Source organism: Protopterus annectens, chromosome 16.part0 (genome assembly GCF_019279795.1).
Source record: "Protopterus annectens isolate FY-2018-M chromosome 16.part0, PAN1.0, whole genome shotgun sequence".
NCBI lineage: Eukaryota > Metazoa > Chordata > Ceratodontiformes > Protopteridae > Protopterus > Protopterus annectens.
This window is the reverse complement of record NC_056750.1, coordinates 683,924,407-683,947,917: the sequence shown is the minus strand read 5'-3', so window position 1 is coordinate 683,947,917 and position 23,511 is coordinate 683,924,407. Positions and strand designations below refer to the sequence as shown.

General features: G+C 38.5%; 1 protein-coding gene across 1 annotated transcript in view; it reads right to left on the bottom strand.

The window, feature by feature from the left end:
* The window catches only part of LOC122790887 (collagen alpha-2(I) chain-like), a 239,489-nt gene that overhangs the window by 14,527 nt on the left and 201,451 nt on the right, over positions 1–23,511 (bottom strand). The window contains exon 6 of the mRNA XM_044058558.1: positions 21,512–21,715. Within this exon, the coding sequence (XP_043914493.1) occupies positions 21,512–21,715 (204 nt within the window). The remainder of the gene's footprint in view (positions 1–21,511; positions 21,716–23,511) is intronic.

Below are 23,511 nucleotides of genomic sequence, written 5' to 3'. Positions count from 1 at the left end.
AATACTTCTCCACCATCTAACACTAGTTTCATAGCTTCACAGCAAAGTGAGAAATGCTAAGTGATTCCCATTTTATGCAGCACCACAAAACCTAAGGCACCCATACAAATACTTATATCTCCTAGGCTAATTCTGTAAAGCATGAAGAGCTCCAATGATTGCCTTTATCTAAACTAAATTACTATAACTGTTCCTATCCAATATCAGCTGGGTAACTTGTATTTTCCATGAACCACAGTGAACTAATCAGTCGATGAGAGAAACATCTGTAGTCACCACATGAGCATCTCTTCAAGTAAGGAATCCCCTGACTGTAGCCTGAGAGGCACCAGCTACCACACCCAATTTGTCTTAAAGGAACAGGATATCCAAACTGTAGATTATAGGCATAACAACCTCCTGATCTGGTTCAACTGGAATGAAAGAGAGGAAGAGATCATCCATATATCAAGTCTAGATATAGGAACAGCTACTACTGTCAACAGCATGTAACCCAGTGCTTACAGCACATCCCTGCCTAAAATTACAGTGTATACCTGTATAAAGAGTGAGTAACTAATGAAAAGTAATATTAATTAAGGAGGATAAGCAAATTTGCCTGGACTTAATTCCAAAAGGAGGCCTCAGACAGTTGTGCAATTAAAGGACATTGTGACTGCAAATTGATTGCGGCCTTGAACATTCTAAAGCAATCTGTTCTTCTGCCTCCAATAAAGGAGCTAAGAGCCTGTTACTAAGAAAAGGACACCATCATACCAAATGCATGAAAAAACATTTCTCAGAGCAAGGTAATACAGTGGAGTTATTCATCATTCCACTATTTCTTCTTAGACGAAAAAAGGCACTACTAAGCAGGTGTTTCAGAACCACATTCGGGGATTCCATTTCCATTCCTTTCTGAACTAAGAAAATGTGGCTTAGTAGTTAATATCTCTGCTGCACAATTACAAAACCCTCAGTCAAATTCTAACTTCTGATCACTCTCTGTGTACAGCTTGCATGTTTTTCTTGTGCGCTTGAATTTTCACCGAGTACTCCACTTACCTCCCACTTTCTAAAACCAGCTTGGTTGACATGCTGTCCTAAATGGTTTGCATACACTGGAATTATCCTTGCTAATGAGTTCCACATCATGACTGAAAAACAGGCAACAATTAACCACTTTACACCCCTGGATAATGAATGAATGACAAAATAAACAAAAAAACAAACAAAAAGTGACTTGAATGGGATACAGTACTTAATGCAGCTAGCTCACAGTACAGACACAAGTTTATTTTACTTTTAAAAAAAGGAAAAACTACTTATGAAGGTACAAATCAGTCTAGTAAGTCTAAATCATAACAAAGATACACAAACGTAATTCACCTTGTATTCAGGATGATCCTGAAACACAAAATGGGTCATACCCTTTGATTGTCATTACAGACTCATGCATTTTGTTAATTACTAATGCTTAAATGTGGTGGACATGGAAGTGTTTTGTGCTACCAGAGACTGCAGGAAACCAATCATTACTGTATCAATGGCCTCCATGTACTCATGGATGCCATGTGACACAGCAATGAGGTCTGTGATGTACTGAGTTGCAGTAGGCTGTGTCTAGTGAAGTATCAGCATATCTGTTTTATATCCAGTGCCATCCATGTATCAGAAGCAGCCAGGCTGTGAAATGATGGGTATTTCTCACTTCAGTAATCCTGCCTCTGTAGTTGCATCAGTGATTCTGCATACTGTATCTGATGTAGGAATCAACATGGAACAAAGGTCTAAAATTATGCACAATGTTTAAATATTACTCAAACTCATTTAAAAAGATAACAGAAATAAAAGTTATGTACTCACCATAATGATGCGTCTGTTATCCATTTTCATTCTTCCTCAACCGAAGGGTCTTGGATCTGACTTGGCCTCTTTTACCAGATTCTCAGATCCAACTCTTGAGCTCCTTACTTTACCCATAATGCTCCACTAACCTAACATATCTCAGATCGAGTTTGCTGCCCCAGTAATCCATGGCTGATACTATAAGTAATTTAAAAAGAGATGTCCGAGAGAGAAATGAATCTCAAAGAAGGAACAATAGCTCCTAAAGTATTATGCCTTCGGTCTCTTCAGGAGTTAGAGATGGGGATTTGGAGGGCGGGAAGTTGAAGAATTAAAATGGACAGCACAGATGCATCATTTTGGTAAATGCATAATTTTTTATCATTCATTCCTCAACTGATTGGACACAATCCCCAGCTAGATGAACCTTGGCAAGTCCTCATGGACGGATATTTTGAAGTACTGTGGACCCAAATGCAGTTCTTTTTCTGGAAACCAAATCCAACTTGTAATTAGCAATAAAGCTATGAACATTGGACCAAGTGGCAGTGGCACAAATGCCAACTATTGACCTTGGCTGAACAGGTGGCCATAGACCTTGTGGAATGTGCTCTAGGAGGCTTAAGTAAAGACAACCCTTTTTGGCTGTAGACAAAGGATATGCAACCAGGTAACCATTTGGCTAAGATTACTTTAGAAACTGTTATACCCAATCTATTTGGTGAAAATTATACAAACTGGTCGCTTTTCCTGAAATCTTTGGTCCAATGGGGATAAAATCGAAGTTGCCTATGTACATCCAAAAGATGAAGCATGTGGTTGTCTTCCAGCTTTTTCCCGGTAAGGGGTCGCCACAGCGGAACTCTGGTCCACTAATGATTGGCAGTAGATTTTTACAAAATGCAGAGGTGCCAGCTCGATGCTCAACCTTCAACAAAGGCACACCCATTTACACATGCATGTCTTTCAAACACTACCCAACTGCGAGGAGGACATGCAAACTCCACACAGAAGACACTCTCAAGCCCAGAATCAAACGGAAGAACCTCTTGCTGTGAGATAACAACTCTACCGCTGTACCACCGCGGATCTCCCTTAATAGAGAAATTTGGAAACAAAACTGGGAATCTAATGATCTAATTAATATTAGACTCAGAAGTCACCTTAGGTAAAAACAAAAAGACAGGTTGGTATTTAAGGAAACTATAATCTTATGAAAAGCAAGGTAAAGAGACTGTGAAGAAACAGCCTGGAACAGCAACTAGAAAAATTGTTTTCCAGGACAAAAACTTTAGCTCTGTCTTGGCTAAACATTCAAATGGGGTGCTGGGTCAAGCAGAATAGTTAAAGCTTAAGGAGGAGAAGTGTTCTTGAATGAGGGGCCTAAGCAAGAAGGTGCCTTTTAGAAAGGCCTTGCACAACCTAGAAAAAGCTGTGGAAGAATGATTTCACCTGAAGAGGAAGCTTAAAATGGCATCCAACTGCACTTTAATATGACAGAAACAAGACAACTCACTAAAAACTGAAGCTAAAAATTAAAGTAGAACTGATATAGGGGCAGAAAAAGCATCCAAATCTCTCTTAAGAGCCCAAATTGAAAATCTCTTCCATTTACTTTTGTAAATTCCCCTAGTATAAGCCTTTTGAGAAGACAACAAAATATCTCAGAATGGGGAGGAAAGCATGGCCTATCTAGCCATCAATGAAACTGGAGAAACCATGCTGCCAGCTTAAGGCCTGCTATGCTTGGAAGAGTCATCCCTGTCAGATGAGACAAAATCTGGACTGGAGTCCCCAGGACAGATACAGAAGAGGAGGCCACAGTAAGGTAAAACAAATTTGACTAGGCCAAAAAGGTGCAATGAAGATAACTCTCTTTAACCGGTATGCTTTCTGCATAAATTTGGTAACTAATGGTAATGGAGGATAAACAAAGGAGACAGACTGGCCAATTGTGAACTACAGCATCTTTTGGTGACTCCCCCAGAAGGGGAATTAGGGTGAAGAACCTGCTGCACTTTTTGTTGACAGGTGATTTGAAAAGGTTGTGCCATGGCTGTCCCCCATCAATGGAAAATTCTCTCTGACATTTTGACATTGAGAGACCACTTGTGAAGCATCAGAATGGACCTGCTTAATTTGCAAGCACTTTCTTATATGTGCTGCTATGAGAAAGTAGCCAGAAGACATCACCCATTGCCACACACTCATTGCTTCTCGACATAGGAGATAAGACTTGGTTCCTCTCGGTTTGTTGATGTACCAGATTACAGACATATTGTCCACTTGAATAGCAATCATTCCAGAGGGGAGAGCATCTCAAAAGGCCTGCAGTTCTAGCAGAACTGCTCTCATTTCCAGGACAATATGTGCATGGACCTTTTCTGGGGACAAAATACCTTAGACTGCCCTTCCCAAGTAATGTCCACCCCCAGTGGGGAGACTTTCATGGTCACCATGGCCATCAGCAGAGGAAGAACAAATGGATGGCCTTGACAAACTTCATCTGAGAAAATTCACCACAGAAGATATTTCTGCAAGTCTAAGTGATCCTGACAGGGGTGAACAAAGGCTGCTAAAGAATAGATCACTTTACCGACAGAGTCTATGTAAAATTCACATATGAAATCTTGCTAATGAAATCAGTTACTGCTGCTGCCATAGACTCTAACACTTCCAAGACTAGTCATACCAGAGGAGGAGGAAAATGTGACATCACTTTCATGAATTGGGCTCTGAATGTTTGTACTCTTGTTGGAGAAACTGATGCTATCGGACTGATCATGTCTAGACAAGCACCTAAGAACTCCAGACAGGCTGTGACTTGCTGTAGTTGACTATGGTGCCTAGACGAAGACAAAATTGGAGCAAACAGTCCCTTACTTGTAGGAGTAGATGCCTGGTTAAGGATTTCAGGAGCCAGTTGTCTTGGTACAGAAACACATTGAATCGCAGCAGTCTCAACTGAGCTACTACCACTGCCATGCATTCAGTAAAAACCCTAGTGGCTGTGGTGAGGCCAAAGGGCAATGATCTGAACTGGTAATAAATGGCTCCCTGCCAAAAGGTCAGATATCTTCTGGAGTGCCTTTTCATTTTGATGTGATAACAGACCTTCAAGATGCATACTGACTACTTTCAATCATCCTTTTGCAGCAGGAGCAAAATAGACTGAATCATGACTATCAAACACAGTGAATATTTCACATATTGGTTTAGTTTGCTGAGATTTAGAATGGGTCTCAAGTTCACTGTGTTTTTTGGCACTAAAAGAATATAGTAGATTCTGGATCTTATCTGGTCTGGGGGGGGGGACTTCTGGATGACTCTTTTTCTAGCAGCTTCTCTATTTCCACGGCTGCCTTCTCCCCTCTGATTGGGTGGGACATTGAGGATTCTTTTCATTTTTGAAGGGGGAATTTTGAAAAAAACTGTATAAAATAACATCTGGATATAATTTTCTACACTCAATCTTTTGTGATGGACACCCAGTCTTTGAGGTGCAAAGACAATCACCCCACCCTGAATGCCTCCAGACAGCAGCAGCTGGACAATGGGCAACCTTTCAGGAGCACTGTTAGGGTTCATCTGAGACAATCCCAGAACACCCTGGTTTTGCAGGCCGCCTCTGCCACAGGTTTGGCATCTGTTACAGTTCCTCCCTCTGCCTCTGGAAGAACCATATCCTCATTAGTCTTGGAAAGGACCCTGGGACTTGTGGAAACACATTTTTCTGCCTCCTTGTTGATTTTGGAAAAATGTCTCAGGAGGAAAAAATGGATACCAATGGCAGACAAGGTCTTCCTATCCTGTTCACTTCCTGAGACTGTTCCCTTCACCTTTTGGGCCAAATAAGGAAGATGTAGCAAAAGGTGCATTCATGAATGAAGTACTTGAAGGGCTTTACAAAATCCCACAGGAATATCCAGGCATGCCTCCTGATGGCTATGCCTGAACCTGCTGTTTATGATGTACCCTCTGCAGCACTGGCTATCAGTCTTACAGACTCATTAAACATGGACTGGAGGGTGGCCAGTTGTGAAGAGATCTTGTTCTAGTCTTCCACAGACATGGACCTGGAAAGAGATTTACAGAGCACATTAGTTAAACCTCTTAGCAGTTTTCACTCCGCCAAGGACGGTCCCAAGCCCGACTGAAAAAGGAGGAGGGTTGGGCTTAGGGTTAGCAACCCCATCCCGTAAAAAACTATTTGCTACAAAAACACCAACTACAGGAAACACAGACAATCTTGCCTTGGAAGAGGAGGGTTCTTCAAATGGAAGATTTATGAAGTTTTGTGGCCAAAGCCGAAAGGACGCCACAAAGCAGAGTACCCTTCTCTCTACCAGGAAAATAAACATTGGCACATGGAATGTCAGGACCATGTATGAGCTAAGCAAGGCAGCCCAAGTGGCAGCAGAAATGAGAAATAACAACTTGAGTTTGTTGGGAATCAGCGAGACAAGGTGGACAGGGGCTGGTCAGTGTCGATTATCTACAGGAGAGTTGCTGCTTTATTCTGGACATGAAGACAGTGAAGCACTTCACTCCCAATGGGTTGGTCTTATGTTGGCTAAACAGGCCCAGAGAGCCCTGATTGGATGGGAAGCACATGGCCCCAGGATCATCACAGCTTCATTCCGTACAAAGAAGAAGAAAATTGTAATGAATGTGGTCCAGTGCTACGCACCAACTAATGACAGTGAAGAGGAAGATAAAGATCAGTTTTATGAAAGACTGCAGCAGATCCTCGAGACCTACACAGACAAAGATCTTACTATCCTTATGTGCGATATAAATGCCAAGGTCGGATCCAGTAACATAGGATATGAGCAAATCATGTTTACACATGCTCTGGGAACAATCAACGAGAATGGTGAAAGGTTTGTTGATCTATGTGCTCTCAACAATTTGGTCATTGGAGGCAGCATTTTTCCCCACAAACGGATACACAAAAATACATGGGTCTCCCCTGACCACACAACAGAAAACCAGATAGATCACATATGCATCTGTAGAAGGTTTAGAAGAACATTACAAGATGTCAGAGTGAAAAGAGGGGCAGATGTAGCATCTGACCATCACTTGGTGGTGGCTAGACTGAAGCTAAAGCTAAAAAGAACCCAGGTTCAAGAGTCATCTAGGAGAATCAAATACAATGTTCATCTATTGAAAGATTCTCAGACAAAAGAACAGTTCAACATTGCACTGAAGAACAAATTTGAAGTGCTACAAGAACTGGTTTAGGAGGGTGGAGTAAACAGCTCTTGGCAGAATGTGAAAAAGGCTGTAGACTTAGCTTGTCAAGAGACACTGGGACCTAAAAAGTATCATCAGAAAGAGTGGATCACTGCAGAAACACTGGTAAAGATAGAAGACAGAAAGAGGCAGAAGGCAAAAGTAAACAACAGTAAAACCCGAGCTTCAAAGATCAAGGCCCAAGAAGAATATGCAGATGCCCACAGAGAGGTCAAAAGATGCATTAAAATAGACAAGAACAATTATGTGGAACAGTTGGCAGTTGAGGCAGAACTGGCAGCTTACAGTGGTAACACAAAAATGTTGTATGATATCACCAAGCAACTTTCAGGAAAGTACAGTAAGCCAGAGAGACCTGTTAAAGATAAGCAAGGGAAAATCATCAATAGTATAGAACATCAACTGAAAAGGTGGGTGGAACACTTTGAAGAACTTCTAAACAGACCGTCACCTCTAAACCCTCCAATTATTGAGCCAGCCAATGAAGATCTACCAATCAATTGTGAAAAGCCAAGCAAGGAGGAGATTAGGAAAGCCATCATCCAAATGAAAAATGGGAAAGCGGCAGGACCAGATAACATCCCGGCAGAGGCCCTTAAAGCAGACTTGAATACATCAGTGGAGATGTTGTACCCACTCTTTGAAAGAATCTGGGCAGAGGAAACTGTTCCTTCAGAATGGAAAGAGAGCCATCTCATTAAGCTTCCCAAGAAAGGGGACCTTAGCAAATGCGACAACTACAGAGGCATCAATCTTCTATCAGTTCCAGGAAAAGTTTTCAACCATATCCTTTTGGAAAGGATAAAGGACACCACTGACAAAAGCTGAGAGAAGAGCAGGCAGGCTTCCAAAAATAGATCGTGTACTGATCAAATTGCAATGCTCAGAATAATTGTGGAACAGTCAGTTGAATGGAACTCACCATTGTATATCAACTTTGTTGACTTTGAAAAGGCGTTTGATAAGCGTGGACAGAGAGACACTGTGGAGCCTTCTGAAGCACTATGGTATACCAACGAAAATAGTAAACTTGATAAAGAACTCATACAATGGTCTATCATGCAGGGTTATACATGGAGGGCAGCTCTCTGAAAGCTTTCAAGTAAAAACTGGGGTCAGGCAAGGATGCTTACTGTCACCATTCCTCTTCCTGTTAGTTATCGATTGGATTATGAAGAAATCTACTGCAGGACAGAAAAATGGGATCCAATGGACCCTATGGAGTCAGCTGGAAGATCTGGACTATGCTGATGATCTCGCCCTCATCTCTCACAGCCAGCAGCAAATGCAAAACAAGACAAATTTGATGGCAGTTACAGCACTAGAGGTGGGTCTTAACATTAACAATCTGAAGACAAAGATCCTTAAATTAAACTCCACAAATACTAACCCTATCACTCTGCAAGGGAAGCCACTGGAGGAAGTGCAGTCCTTTACCTACCTTGGCAGCATAATTGACAAGCAGGGCGGATCAGAAGCTGATGTCAGGGCAAGGATAGGAAAAGCAAGAGCAGCCTTCATACAGTTAAATAGGGTCTGGAAAACAAGAGAATTATCCTTGATCAACAAGATAAGGCTGTTTAACTCTAACGTGAAGTCAGTACTGCTGTATGGGACAGAGACCTGGGGGTTAAACAAGACCACCACTAAAAAACTTCAGACATTTACAAATAGCTGTCTCAGGAAGATTCTATGGATTCGATGGCCAGACACTATTAGCAACGCCACCCTTTTGGAAAGGACCAACCAACTTTCGATTGGGGAAGAAGTTAAGAGGAGGAGGTGGAGATGGATTGGGCATACTCTTCGCAAACCAGCAAACAACATTACAAGACAGGCGTTGCGCTGGAATCCTCAGGGGAAGAGAGGAAGAGGCCGCCCACGAAACACCTGGAGGCGAGACTTTGAGGCAGATGCTAAGCTTAGAGGCTACACATGGAACCAAATAGAACAGCTGGCCCAGGACAAGATTCGGTGGAGAGCTGTAGTTGGTGGCCCATACCCTGTCAAGGGTGACGGGCATAAGTAAGTAAGTAAGTAACTTAGCAGTTTTGTGAAGTGGGCCAAATAATTCAACAGCAGGGCAAAGGTCGTCAAAGTATAGACATACATAACAAATCTGTCCAAGGCTTTAGACTCCCTGTTAGGGTGATGAACAGATGAGCTTTGCTCTGTAAGCTCTTTCTTAGTGGCTGTTGCCACAACCATGACATCTATCAGGACTCCCTTGCTCCAGTGTATTCTGTCCTTTTGGGGGGCTAAAAATCTACTGGGTTGCTTGAGGATAGGTTCCACAGTATATAGCTCCTTCCATGCACAGTGTGAGATAAGGTCCATTAGCTCATCAGCTGGAGGTATCACCCAAGACATAGTTAGGCCAGACCTGAAAACCTCTAGGAACACCAACTCCACCTGGGAATGGGTGTCAGAAGACCAGCCACCTTCCTGCTTTAGAAGTTCTAGTATTTCTCCAAAGGAGATGTCATGTGGAGATCTGGGGGACCCTTCCTAGCATCAAAGCCAGTATCCTCAGTGAAAGATTCCTGAAGGGAATACAAGTGTCTCCTTTTGCACATCCTCTTCTGGGGGACCTCATCAGTGGGGTGGTGTGGCGAGGTATCTGAAGTGACAAGGGAGTCCAGAGGGACTGACTACAGACATGAAAGGGTTGGCGGCCCCAATGGGATAGAAGTGACAGGCTCAGAACTAAGACCCTACGGTGCTAAAGAAATAGGATATGAGGGAAAGCAAGGATGTCTTTTCTCTGGGAAAAACAGAAGACCTTCTCCACTATCTCAAAGGCAGACGGCCTAGATGAAACAGAAGCTAGCAGCACTGAAGCTGAAGTCCTCTATGCTAATGACCCTGAATCCCCCAGGCCCCCTTCCCAGGGGTGGGGTTGGACATGAGCTGTGGAGCACTGAAGCATAAAGAGGCAGCATGGCTCCCATAACTTAGGAGTTAATCCCAACCTCCCTAGAGCTGGCACTGATATTTCAGCTCTGAGAGTCCTTCTGCTCCAAAAGGACCAGAGTTGGATGGCTCAGGGAAGTGGTCAGAGTCAAAGAATGACCTATGAAGCACAAAAGTTACAGAAGAAAATCCAGATGTACCACAAAGCAGGTATTCCAAACACAGGTTTATTTAATCCAAATCGATTAAGTGCTTTCATCAGCAAGTCTGACTTCATCAGAATAATGACAATAAAAAACACAAACCTTATCCCCCAGCACAGGTGACATGACATCACATCCTCATAATCTATAATACATCACATCCTGAATGGATTAATATATAAAAAAATATTGTTAAAAAACTTAGGTACAATAAAATATGCACATACCAATACCTAGGACAAATAACCCAATAATAAATCACAAAATGTGACAAAAAATGGCCCCATATCTGAACTAAATATAGAACATAGATTTGAGCTTCAACAAGGGCATAATACTAATATGGTCATTAAGACAAGGGTATGAGCCAGCATTAAGTTTAATTTGCCATTTTAATTCCAAAAACTCTAATCATCCACTGGCTTAACCCGAGGCTCTAAGTCAGCGTGGTCAATGGCAAAACAAATAAAATGAGTGGGATATTCCTCCACATGATTGTATAGGGCATTCTTTTTATTTTTACACTTAATATCATAACAGTGCTCGTATACCCTTTGCTTGAATGCCCTTTTTGTTTTCCCCACATAAAATCCATGACACAACACGCACTTGGCTGTGTACACCACTCTTTTTGAAAAAAAAATTCTTTCTTAATGGGATATATGAACCCATAGTTCTTGATGTAAAATGAATCACCTTCCAACATGAATGAACATTGTCCACACCTATCACATTTTACAGCAACCACCTTTCATATTTCCTTTCCTAGGTCTTTCCAACAATCGGTTTCTCTCCTAAAATCTTGGAAACTTCTTGGTCCAACATCAAAACCAACCAGAATTTTTCTAGAATATTTTCTATGTCAGAAAAATTAAAATACACACGCTCTAGCAAAACTGTTCTTCATCATTTTGTCACTTAAATGAGAGCTATTAGTCCCACCATTATAGATTAAATTTTTGACAATGGCACCCGATGGTCTTTTGGTTTTAACCTCATTTTCAATAACCTTGGCAAAATCCAGAGGATATCCTCTTTTTGTGAACATACTGTTCAGCATGTCACATTCAACTTGAAAATCTAGTTCATCTGACATTATTATTATATTATATATATATTGTATAATATTATATAATATTATTATTATTACATTACATTAATAACACTACTGATTTTCTTAAATTCACCTTAAATACTGATGACAAACTGAATTTTCTCAATGTGACTATTGTCAAAGACTATGAGAAACATTTGTTTCCAAATTATATCGAAAACCCACCAATTCCAACTCGCTTTAACACTTTGACAGTTGGCACCCAATTCACCAGAAAAAGGCACTGGTACAGGGACAATTCTTTAGAATTGCCAGAATGGTGTCAGATGAACTAGATTTTCAAGCTGAATGTGACAGACTGAACAATATGCTCACAAAAAGAGAATATATATCCTCTGGATTTTGTCAAGGCTATTGAAAATGAGGTTAAAACCAAAGGACTATCGGGTGCCATTGCCAACATTTTATTCTTAATGGTGGGACTAATAGCTCTCATTTAAGTGACAAAATGATGACCAACAGTTTTGCTATAGCTTGTGTAGTTCCTTTTACTCTTAATTTTTATACCATCAAAAATATTATGGAGAAATTCTAGTTGGTTTTGATGTTGGACCAAGAAGTTTCCAAGATTTTAGAGAAACCAATTATTGTATATAAAAAAAAAATTGTTTCAAAACTTTGTTAGAAGGACATAGGAAAGGAAGTATGAAAGGTGGTTGCTCTAGATGTCGTAGGTGTGGACAATGTTCATTCATGTTGGAAGGTAATAACTTTTACATCAAAAACTATGGGTTCATATATCCCATTAAGAAATATTATTGTTTTTCAAAAAGAGTGGTGTACATAACTAAGTGTGGGTTGTGTGATATAAGCAAAACAAAAAGGGCATTCAAGCAAAGGGTTATATGAGCACTGTTATGACATTAAGTGTAAAAATAAAAATAATACCCTATACAATCATGTGGAGGAACATCCCACTCATTATTTTAGTTTTGTTGCCATTGACCACACTGACGTAGGGCCTTGGGGTGGGCCAGTGGATGATTTAGAGTTTTTGGAATTAAAATGGCAAATTAAACTTAATGCTGGCTCATGCCCTGGTCTTAATGACCGTATTAGTATTATGTCCTTGCTGAAGCTCAAATCTATGTTCTATAATATGGGGCCATTTTTGTCACATTTTCTGATTTATTATTGTTTGTCCTAGTTATTGGTATGTGCATATTTTATAGTACCCAACTTTAACAACAATAATTTTTTTACATTTTAATACATTCAGGATGTGATGTCATGTCACCTGTGCTGGGGGAAGGTATATAAGGTTTGTGGTTTTTATTGTCATTATTCTCATGAAGTCAGACTTGCATATGAAAGTGCTTAAATCAGTTTGGATTAAATAAACATGTGTTTGGAATACCTGCTTGGTGGTACATCTGGATTTTCTTCATCTTTTGTACTCCCAGATTTGTGTTTTGTGCTTCTGAACTCAAAGAATGACCGATCTTTCTCTCAAATGAGAACATCCCAAGTATCTCAGATCAGAGGGCTCCAAAATAACAGGACGGATCAAAGAAGGCGATATTAACTGAAAGTTGGTAGTGGACAGGGTCACAGGTACAATGGGAAATGGAGACTGTATTATCCACATCTGGATCTGAGCTCTGAGGAGCTTCCTCATCATTATATCCACCTCTGCTTCAGGCAAGTTCCTGGTGAACCTACGTGAACAGCTGGTACATGTCAGCCTGAAGTGCTTCTTTGAAATCTCCTAGAGAAAATGAGTAGGAAGTCATAAAGATATCGCCTCTAGTGAGTATAGGGGTGACTGTATCTGAGGCAACATAGGTTTTCAGGATGTAGGATCTGAGGGAGTCAGCTCATACTTTTTTGAAATTTTTGGTGATGACTCGGTCGGAGCCGAAGTAGGTGAGCAGTACAGGGACCTTTTTTCTTGAGTCCTTATATTTAGTAGCCGATTCAGACTTCCCTTTCTTAGACCTCTTGAATGGGGGTTTTGAGCCCCAGTTGGAAGAGAAGATTAACTTATTTCTTCTATTGCTAATAGCTCTGGTGTTGAAATCTGCAGATAGTGCAGTCAGTATCAAAACGGGCAGTGTCCAAGCAATAAACAAATTCCCTGTAGGCATGAGAGCTGGGAATCTTGTGACCATAGGAAATGCATTTCTTGAAGCTAGTCGGCTTTTCTGTCATTATAAAAAAAAGTTATTACACTTCATCTTAACCAAAATATTGTGACGTTAAAGTAGAAAAGGTAGAACATTTTTCTTTTTTTTTGTGAAAAGAAGGAACCTACAATGGTACAAAGGAATATTCTCTAAAGGGTAGATAACAGGGAAGAAAGAAAGGTAAAGGTACCAACAATGGTACTTCAGGAAATGCTCAAGGATTAGGTACCTAAAGGAGGTATTGCCTGATGAACAGAACCCCCCAAAACTTTAGAAAGTAAGAGAGGAAGTTGAGGAAATTCAGATGATATTAAAAATAAGAGAAAATTTGACAAAAAAAAATTCTTGCAACCCTAAAAATGCCTGATTGTTCAAGAGAGAAAGATCCACGTCTGAGTGATATAGCAGCAAATAAGATAAGAAATATAAGTCACAAACAAAAGAGATTTAAAAGCACACCAAAAATAAACTAAAAACGAACTCCTTGTCGGAGCAGTCACAGCCAAAATCCTTATTTAACGTGTTTATTAAAACATTAGCGTTTTCACCACGGCAGCCCGTAGCTTCATCAGAAAAATTATTTTACACTGAAACATGGCATTTAAACCACAAATAGAGGAAGTGACATCATCACATTTCCTCAAACAGCGTCAATAATACATTATTAAAATCATTCAATTTAAAAATAATAATGTCATATTTACAAAAAAACAGATCTAATCATGTCATAGATATATATTACAAACTATACATATCATCATAACATGATGTAACATAAAAATATATAAAAGTTCAAGCAACGATAACTCATTTGTTCAAAGTGCATTTATAATGTATATACATATAATGCAAAAGGTACAAAAATATGCATATAATATCATAACTAGTGTGATACACCATTCAGAAAAATGACAAAACAAATATTAATTACTATTAAATCCCCAGAAGGGGATTAATTTCATCCCTATAGTGTCATTCCGAACTATTAATGCTATCAAATACTATGGCAAATACCAAAACTGTTTAACCAGGGATATTTTACCTAAAATAACTTTTTAATTTTAAAACAGGGGCTATATTGCAATTACTATTAAGTCCTGGATCCCTAAATGAATCCAGGCGTAATTGCCATTCAAGTTCCTTGTTTTCAAGAATCAATGAAAATGGCCCTCCTCTAATGGTAATAGGGACATGGTCGATGGCCATGAATGAGAAACTATGACCAGGGTTAAGGCAAATATGTTTTGCTAAGGCGTTCTCGCTCTTATTGTTCCTTATTGCGTACAAATGTTCGTATATACGATCCTTCAAACGCCGATCCGTTTTGCCTATATAAAACGCGTCACAGCAATTGCACAAAGCAATGTAGATGATAGATTTGCTGTCACAGTTTAAGGCAAAATGTATCCGAAATTTTCTTTCCCTGATCATAAACGTTTCACCTGTTCTCACTTCTTGACAATATCTACAAAAACCACATTTTGACATCCCATTTCTTTTGTAAAATGGTTTTTGCGCTCCATCCCTTTGAAGTAGATCTTTTAAGTTGTTTGGTCTCTTAAAAATAAATCTTGGCTTATTGCCAAGATACATACTCGATGTGAAACTAGAAAAGGATAATATAGGGCAATGCATTACATCTTCTGTTTTCAGAAAACATACATATTGTAACGCATTTCTACACTTTACCAGCTTTCACCCGTACAAACAGAAAAGAGCTATTGTCAAGGGACAATTGGTGAGAGCTGGTAGGATGTGTAGTACTATGGGTGACTTTGACAAGGAATGCGAACTGTTGAAAACCATGTTTTGTAACCGTGGTTACCCTCACCATATGTTATGTGACCTTATAGGTGAAGTGTCAAGAAAAAGGACTAGTGGTTTTTATAAACCCCTATTATCACAGGGTAGGCCCACAATTAATGTATCATTAATTGACGACATAACTTGAGGAAGTGAACCCGAACATGATGGAGGGGGGACAAGGTTACAGAGAGGTGATGTATTAGATTACTCCCTGAGTTTCATTACTACATTTAGTTTGAATTCTAGGGGGATTTTGGCTATTATAAAGAAGAATTGGCATTTGATATCCACAAATTCATATTTGGTTGAGAGACTTGGCAATAAGCCAAGATTTATTTTTAAGAGACCAAACAACTTAAAAGATCTACTTCAAAGGGATGGAGCGCAAAAACCATTTTACAAAAAAAAATGGGATGTCAAAATGTGGTTTTTGTAGATACTGTCAAGAAGTGAGAATAGGTGAAACGTTTATGATCAGGGAAAGAAAATTTCGGATACATTTTGCCTTAAACTGTGACAGCAAATCTATCATCTACATTGCTTTGTGCAATTGCTGTGACGCGTTTTATATAGGCAAAACGGATCGGCGTTTGAAGGATCGTATATACGAACATTTATGCAATAAGGAACAATAAGAGCGAGACGCCTTAGCAAAACATATTTGCCTTAACCCTGGTCATAGTTTCTCATTCATGGCCATCGACCATGTCCCTATTACCATTAGAGGAGGGCCATTTTCATTGATTCTTGAAAACAAGGAACTTGAATGGCAATTACGCCTGGATTCATTTAGGGATCCAGGACTTAATAGTAATTGCAATATAGCCCTGTTTTAAAATTAAAAAGTTATTTTAGGTAAAATATCCCTGGTTAAACAGTTTTGGTATTTGCCATAGTATTTGATAGCATTAATAGTTCGGAATGACACTATAGGGATGAAATTAATCCCCTTCTGGGGATTTAATAGTAATTAATATTTGTTTTGTCATTTTTCTGAATGGTGTATCACACTAGTTATGATATTATATGCATATTTTGTACCTTTTGCATTATATGTATATACATTATAAATGCACTTTGAACAAATGAGTTATCGTTGCTTGAACTTTTATATATTTTTATGTTACATCATGTTATGATGATATGTATAGTTGTAATATATATCTATGACATGATTAGATCTGTTTTGTAAATATGACATTATTATTTTTAAATTGAATGATTTTAATAATGTATTATTGACGCTGTTTGAGGAAATGTGATGATGTCACTTCCTCTATTTGTGGTTTAAATGCCATGTTTCAGTGTAAAATAATTTTTCTGATGAAGCTACGGGCTGCCGTGGTGCTAATGTTTTAATAAACACGTTAAATAAGGATTTTGGCTGTGACTGCTCCGACAAGGAGTTCGTTTTTAGTTTATTTTTGGTGTGCTTTTAAATCTCTTTTGTTTGTGACTTGTGTACCTGTCGGCGAAGTTCCTGTTTGCCGGGAGCATCTACAGCAACGTGATGGCGAACAGTGTTGATAGTGGTGACGCTAATTTAGCTAGCGTACTGGCGGGGTTAACAGCCAGATTGGACTTACTTTATTCCAGGATGGACGACCTTCAAGCAACGTTAAGAGCACCTTTAGTGGGTGCATCTGGCGGTTCTAATATTAATGCTGCAAGTCAGAGCAGCATTGACGAGCCGATACCGGCTGCACAGCCGGTGAGGACAAATGTTGATGGGAACATTAACTCGACTGGTGCGGACAGCATTGAGAATTTGTTTCCTCTTTCGGGCCTCTGCCCAGAAGAGGAATTGAGGACGAGAGGACAGCGATCTTTTGCTGGTGCAGTGACAACAAACAGACAAAGTCAGCGTACTGAACATGGACTTATTGGGACTAATTTTGGGTTACCTGACTTTGAGGGTTGGTTGCTTGACACGGGCAATATGTCTTTTTGCCAACAAGGTATGTTTTCAGGCACTAGCACTGTTGGCACTAATAGTCAATGTTTATCTGACAAATTGAAACTGTTTGATTCCAAACTGCTCAAATTAAAAAAACTGCAGTTGGAATCTTCATATTTTAAACAGTGTATATCGGAGAAGCTCATTCCTAAGGGTTTAAGAAATAACTTTGTACCTTCTTCATTAGTTGTTGATAATGCATTTTTTAATGATCTAGAAGTACTATTTCAACAGCAAGGTATGCAACTATTGGAAGTGATAGTGAAACATTATTCACTTCACATTGAGTTGTTAGTTAATGAATTGAATAAACTGGACAAAGACATAAAACTGGATATGGATTTTACTAGATACAAATTCGACTACGGTCGAATTTTATCAAGTATTGACACACTACTGGTAAAATTAAAAGTTGGTAAAAATAAAAAATTAATGAGGGATAGGGAAGCTTACTCGAAAGGAGAAGCATACCCTAGACTAAAAGGAAAAAGTACACACAATGACCCAATCACTACCGGTCAGGATAGGGATGAGGGTGACAATGGGGATGGCCTAGATGAAGTTATGGACGAAAATGATGACTGTGACGATACAGGGCCGAGACGGAGTAAGAGAATTAAAGCCTCTTCCAGTAATTACCAACAAGGTCAAGGCAAAAGGAATGACAGGGGTAACTATCAAAATGGAGGGAATTTTTTAGGACAACGCAACAAGAAAACCCGTACGAACAAGAGGAGGAATTAAATGGGGGAATTACTCCTATATCATTAGGTGATTTGTGTGTAGACCAAAATATCGTAAACCTACCACCTCCTGCTTGTAACTACCCTGTCATTCTTACAAATAAGAAAGGAGACTTTAAGATTTACAATTTCTCTGAGATAATACTTGACGAACAATTAATAGAACTTCTATCACTAGGCAACTCATTTGTACCAAATTATTCTGGTAGTATGTCTAAGGCACTGATTGAATTGAAATGTTACGTTAGAAAGATGAACTTAAAACTTGTCTTTAACGAACAAAACAACACTAGTAACATTATAGGTACCGGTGATGGTGGACATGGTTTGAAATTGCCTAGTGTATTTAATCCCCCACTTCACAATATTTTAGAGTTATTTGAAAGAATTTGTGAAATTGACTTCAGACACTTGGGAGTAAATAATAACAAGATGACAGGTGTGAATAATTATAACATCACCAAGGAGCAAATGTTATTACTGGATGAAATATGTCAGTTGCCTGTGCGTCTCTTAAAACCTGATAAGGGTGGGGGTCTTGTCCTCTTCGACAATATTACTTATAATGAAAAAATGCAGAAAGTTTTAGAAACAGATGCATATGTGAGATCTTCTAAGAATGAAGTAAATGGTAGCATTAGGTTGATAAGAGGTATTTTTAGGGACCTGTTCTTGGCGGGGAAAATCGACATCAATTTATACAACTATATTGATATTAGTTGTCCTAAAATTCCCGCCATGTTCGGGATCCCTAAAATTCATAAAACATTCATGACCCCTATGAGAGCATTAATTGACGGCAGGTCTTGATCATTTACCCTTGTTCAAAACTTATCACCAAAATTTTGGACAAATATATAAAAGGAATCAGTAGTCTCTGTAAAGACTCCTGGTCTTTCCTTGAGAAAATAAATGAAATTTCATTTAACCAGTATAATAACTTTCTGACCATCGACGTCATTGACCTATACACCTCCATTCCACATCAGGAGGCTGTTGAATGGTCAGGGGCTTTGCTAAAGGAGTTTGGTGCCTCTAGACTTGAGGTAGACTTGGTTACAGAATTGTTAGACATCGTGTTGACCTCTAACTATTTTTTGTTTAATGAGGAATACTTTTTACAAAAACGTGGGGTAGCGATGGGCTCACCCTGTGGAGGGGGGGTCGCCAATTTTGTAATGGGCTATTGGGAAACAAACATCTTGAAAAAGATCCCAGGCTTAATGGAACCTGTAGTCTATTACACACGTTTTTTAGACGATATTTTCATTTTGTTTAGAGGCACAGAATCTGAGGCTATAGCACTGGTTGATACTATGAATACTACTACGGACTTTTTAAAGTTCACATCAAAATTTTCATCTGAGGTAATTGATTACCTCGATGTGAAACTAGAAAAGGATAATATAGGGCAATGCATTACATCTTCTGTTTTCAGAAAACATACATATTGTAACGCATTTCTACACTTTACCAGCTTTCACCCGTACAAACAGAAAAGAGCTATTGTCAAGGGACAATTGGTGAGAGCTGGTAGGATGTGTAGTACTATGGGTGACTTTGACAAGGAATGCGAACTGTTGAAAACCATGTTTTGTAACCGTGGTTACCCTCACCATATGTTATGTGACCTTATAGGTGAAGTGTCAAGAAAAAGGACTAGTGGTTTTTATAAACCCCTATTATCACAGGGTAGGCCCACAATTAATGTATCATTAATTGATGACATAACAACGGGAAGTGAACCCGAACATGATGGAGGGGGGACAAGGTTACAGAGAGGTGATGTAATAGATTACTCCCTGAGTTTCATTACTACATTTAGTTTGAATTCTAGGGGGATTTTGGCTATTATAAAGAAGAATTGGCATTTGATATCCACAAATTCATATTTGGTTGAGAGACTTGGCAATAAGCCAAGATTTATTTTTAAGAGACCAAACAACTTAAAAGATCTACTTCAAAGGGATGGAGCGCAAAAACCATTTTACAAAAGAAATGGGATGTCAAAATGTGGTTTTTGTAGATATTGTCAAGAAGTGAGAACAGGTGAAACGTTTATGATCAGGGAAAGAAAATTTCGGATACATTTTGCCTTAAACTGTGACAGCAAATCTATCATCTACATTGCTTTGTGCAATTGCTGTGACGCGTTTTATATAGGCAAAACGGATCGGCGTTTGAAGGATCGTATATACGAACATTTATGCAATAAGGAACAATAAGAGCGAAGCATTAGCAAAACATATTTGCCTTAACCCTGGTCATAGTTTCTCATTCATGGCCATCGACCATGTCCCTATTACCATTAGAGGAGGGCCATTTTCATTGATTCTTGAAAACAAGGAACTTGAATGGCAATTACGCCTGGATTCATTTAGGGATCCAGGACTTAATAGTAATTGCAATATAGCCCCTGTTTTAAAATTAAAAAGTTATTTTAGGTAAAATATCCCTGGTTAAACAGTTTTGGTATTTGCCATAGTATTTGATAGCATTAATAGTTCGGAATGACACTATAGGGATGAAATTAATCCCCTTCTGGGGATTTAATAGTAATTAATATTTGTTTTGTCATTTTTCTGAATGGTGTACCACACTAGTTATGATATTATATGCATATTTTTGTACCTTTTGCATTATATGTATATACATTATAAATGCACTTTGAACAAATGAGTTATCGTTGCTTGAACTTTTATATATTTTTATGTTACATCATGTTATGATGATATGTATAGTTTGTAATATATATCTATGACATGATTAGATCTGTTTTTTTGTAAATATGACATTATTATTTTTAAATTGAATGATTTTAATAATGTATTATTGACGCTGTTTGAGGAAATGTGATGATGTCACTTCCTCTATTTGTGGTTTAAATGCCATGTTTCAGTGTAAAATAATTTTTCTGATGAAGCTACGGGCTGCCGTGGTGAAAACGCTAATGTTTTAATAAACACGTTAAATAAGGATTTTGGCTGTGACTGCTCCGACAAGGAGTTCGTTTTTAGTTTATTTTTAAGATAAGAAATATGTTAGGTTAGTGGGGCATTGTGGGTAAAGGGAGCCACTCTACAATTGGATCAGAGAACCATGTAAAAGTGACAGTCAGCTCAGAGATCCATCAGTTGAGGAATGAATGAGAACATCATCAAATCAACAGGTTTTGCATCAACATGTACTTTCTGAACAAAGTATGCAACTCAAAAATCTGGCATTACTGATTAATCTTTTAGTGAAATACTGAGGATTATAGTCAAATATTTTACAAGGGAGAGGGCAAAAATATGAGGCAAAATGAGGAAGAGTTCAGAAGTATGTTACTGACTGATACTACAGAAAAAAAGATTTGCCCCATCCATTTCCAAAATCAATGTGTGGTGTTAAACAGTTGAACCCTGTCCCCAAGATGTTAAAACTATACTCATGCTGCAGATAATCAAGATGGACACCAGATCAAGCAAAATGCTTACATTTCATCCATTATGAACTACTTTTTACCAGATAACATTATCAGAACTTACTGAAAAATGACTTCTATAAACAGAAAGACTTACTGAACATTCAGTTAAGGTGCCCAAGAAGCTTTGTTCTCTGGTGTTGGCTAAGAATTTGATATCTTTCTGCCGCTGCCTCTGCTTGTTACCATCTGTCACTAGAGTGGAACTGGATTTGCAAGAATAGGTCACTTTTTGTGATACAAATGCACTATTTAGCTTCAGAAAGCGTAACTGAACTGTGCCAGCTCCAGAATATTCAATCTGTAATACAAAGCAAATATGTATATATATTAATATATACAAATCACTAAATTACTTTTAGACAACATTTTAAAACATGATAGTAGTATGAGGGGTGAATAACCTCCACAAAGTTTAGAAAATACTGCAATGTAATCATACCAAAAGCTAACTAGCTATCAGTTAATAAAAAGAAAATGAGAAGTCATTGACAGGCTGTGCAAGGCAAAGATTGGGCCCTATTTTGAATATGGTAACAAACAAATGCAAACTACCCATTGTGGAGTAGGTCCCCCTATAGGCTTTCCACACCCAATGGAGTGGCTGATTCTCCCCAGGGCCTCCAAGTAAAAGGAAAAGCCTTTTTGCTCAAAGTAATCTGCACTCCCTGCTGTTCATACTGGTGATGGACTACATCAGCAAACAGACTGGAAGGGAGAGATCAACAAAGTTGCTTTATACAGATGATGTGATATTACAGGCAGACTGAACAAGAACTTCAGCAAAGGATAGGGGAATGGAATGGAAAACTGGAGGCACACTGGATGAAACTGAATACACATAAAACAGTTGTAATGGCAGCAAATGGAGGAAACTAGAAGAAAATGGAAACTTGAGATAAAAGGGAAAATAACTGAACAGGTTATCAACTTCATGTATTTGGGAGGAGTGGGAGAGGAGAAGGGAAGTCTGAACAAGGTCAGAGCTAGAATCAGAAGGGTTGCAGTCAACTGACACAGAGCAGCAAAGTTATATGCATAGGCAATAACTGGAAACGTCTGCAGCAATATTTTTATGTCTAATAAAATATCTAATTCATAAAGTAATGACTAACACCAGTAAAAATAATGTGAGAGATGAAGGGAAACCATTGCCATAAATCAGCTTTGACAGAAGAGGTTTTCAGACAAATTAAATTGCTTACTGTTTGATAAAATTTCCTTACTACTATAAAATATGCCATTTTATAATACTCTAATAATTAAAACATAAATCTTTTGTTGCATTATGACTGATTACAGATACGTTTTCCATAAATGTGTTTAATTCAGAAAAGGAAGGGAGAACATGAAATAAAATTGTGGAATGGGACATTATCCTACCATTAACAAATTCATATTGCTTAGAAAATATTACAGTAGTAAACATGTTTTCAAATAACAACTGTTAAAATCAATTTACAACAACTGAGTACTGAAAGTTCTGTAATCCTCATTTTTCAGACCAGATATGTCTTATTTTTTATAGGCACAAACTGAGCTTTAGTCATAGAAGTTGCTATGACATAATGTGGTATTGTCATACAGTTGCATAATTTTTACTAGCATGGGTAACCAAAACAGTTTGCAAATGTGATATCATTTTAATCAAAGGCCATCAGGTTTAGTACATTTAAATTTTTTTAAAAATAGTAAGAACTGTTGATGTACTCAGGCTTTTCAGACAGAGGTACAGATCATCAAATCTTATCTTCATGGAGTCTTTGGTGTTTCCATTAGTAGTGTGTCTCCTTGGTGCCTTATGCATATTGCAATGTGTGACATTTTTCACTACTTCTAATGTTACCTTTAGTGGCTGTCTACCTTCTGAGCCTCATACTTCCTGAGATGCTGCTCAAGATCACGTATGTGTGTGGGTGTGTGTCTCTCTCTCTCTATATATATATATATATATATATATATATATATGTATGTGTGTGTGTATGTTCACTTTGGAACATCAAAATACCATAAGCTTGAAATTCAAAACATTGAGACCAAACTCATGAAAGTTCAATACACCAAAACCTGAAAACTTTGATTCCCATAACATTAAAA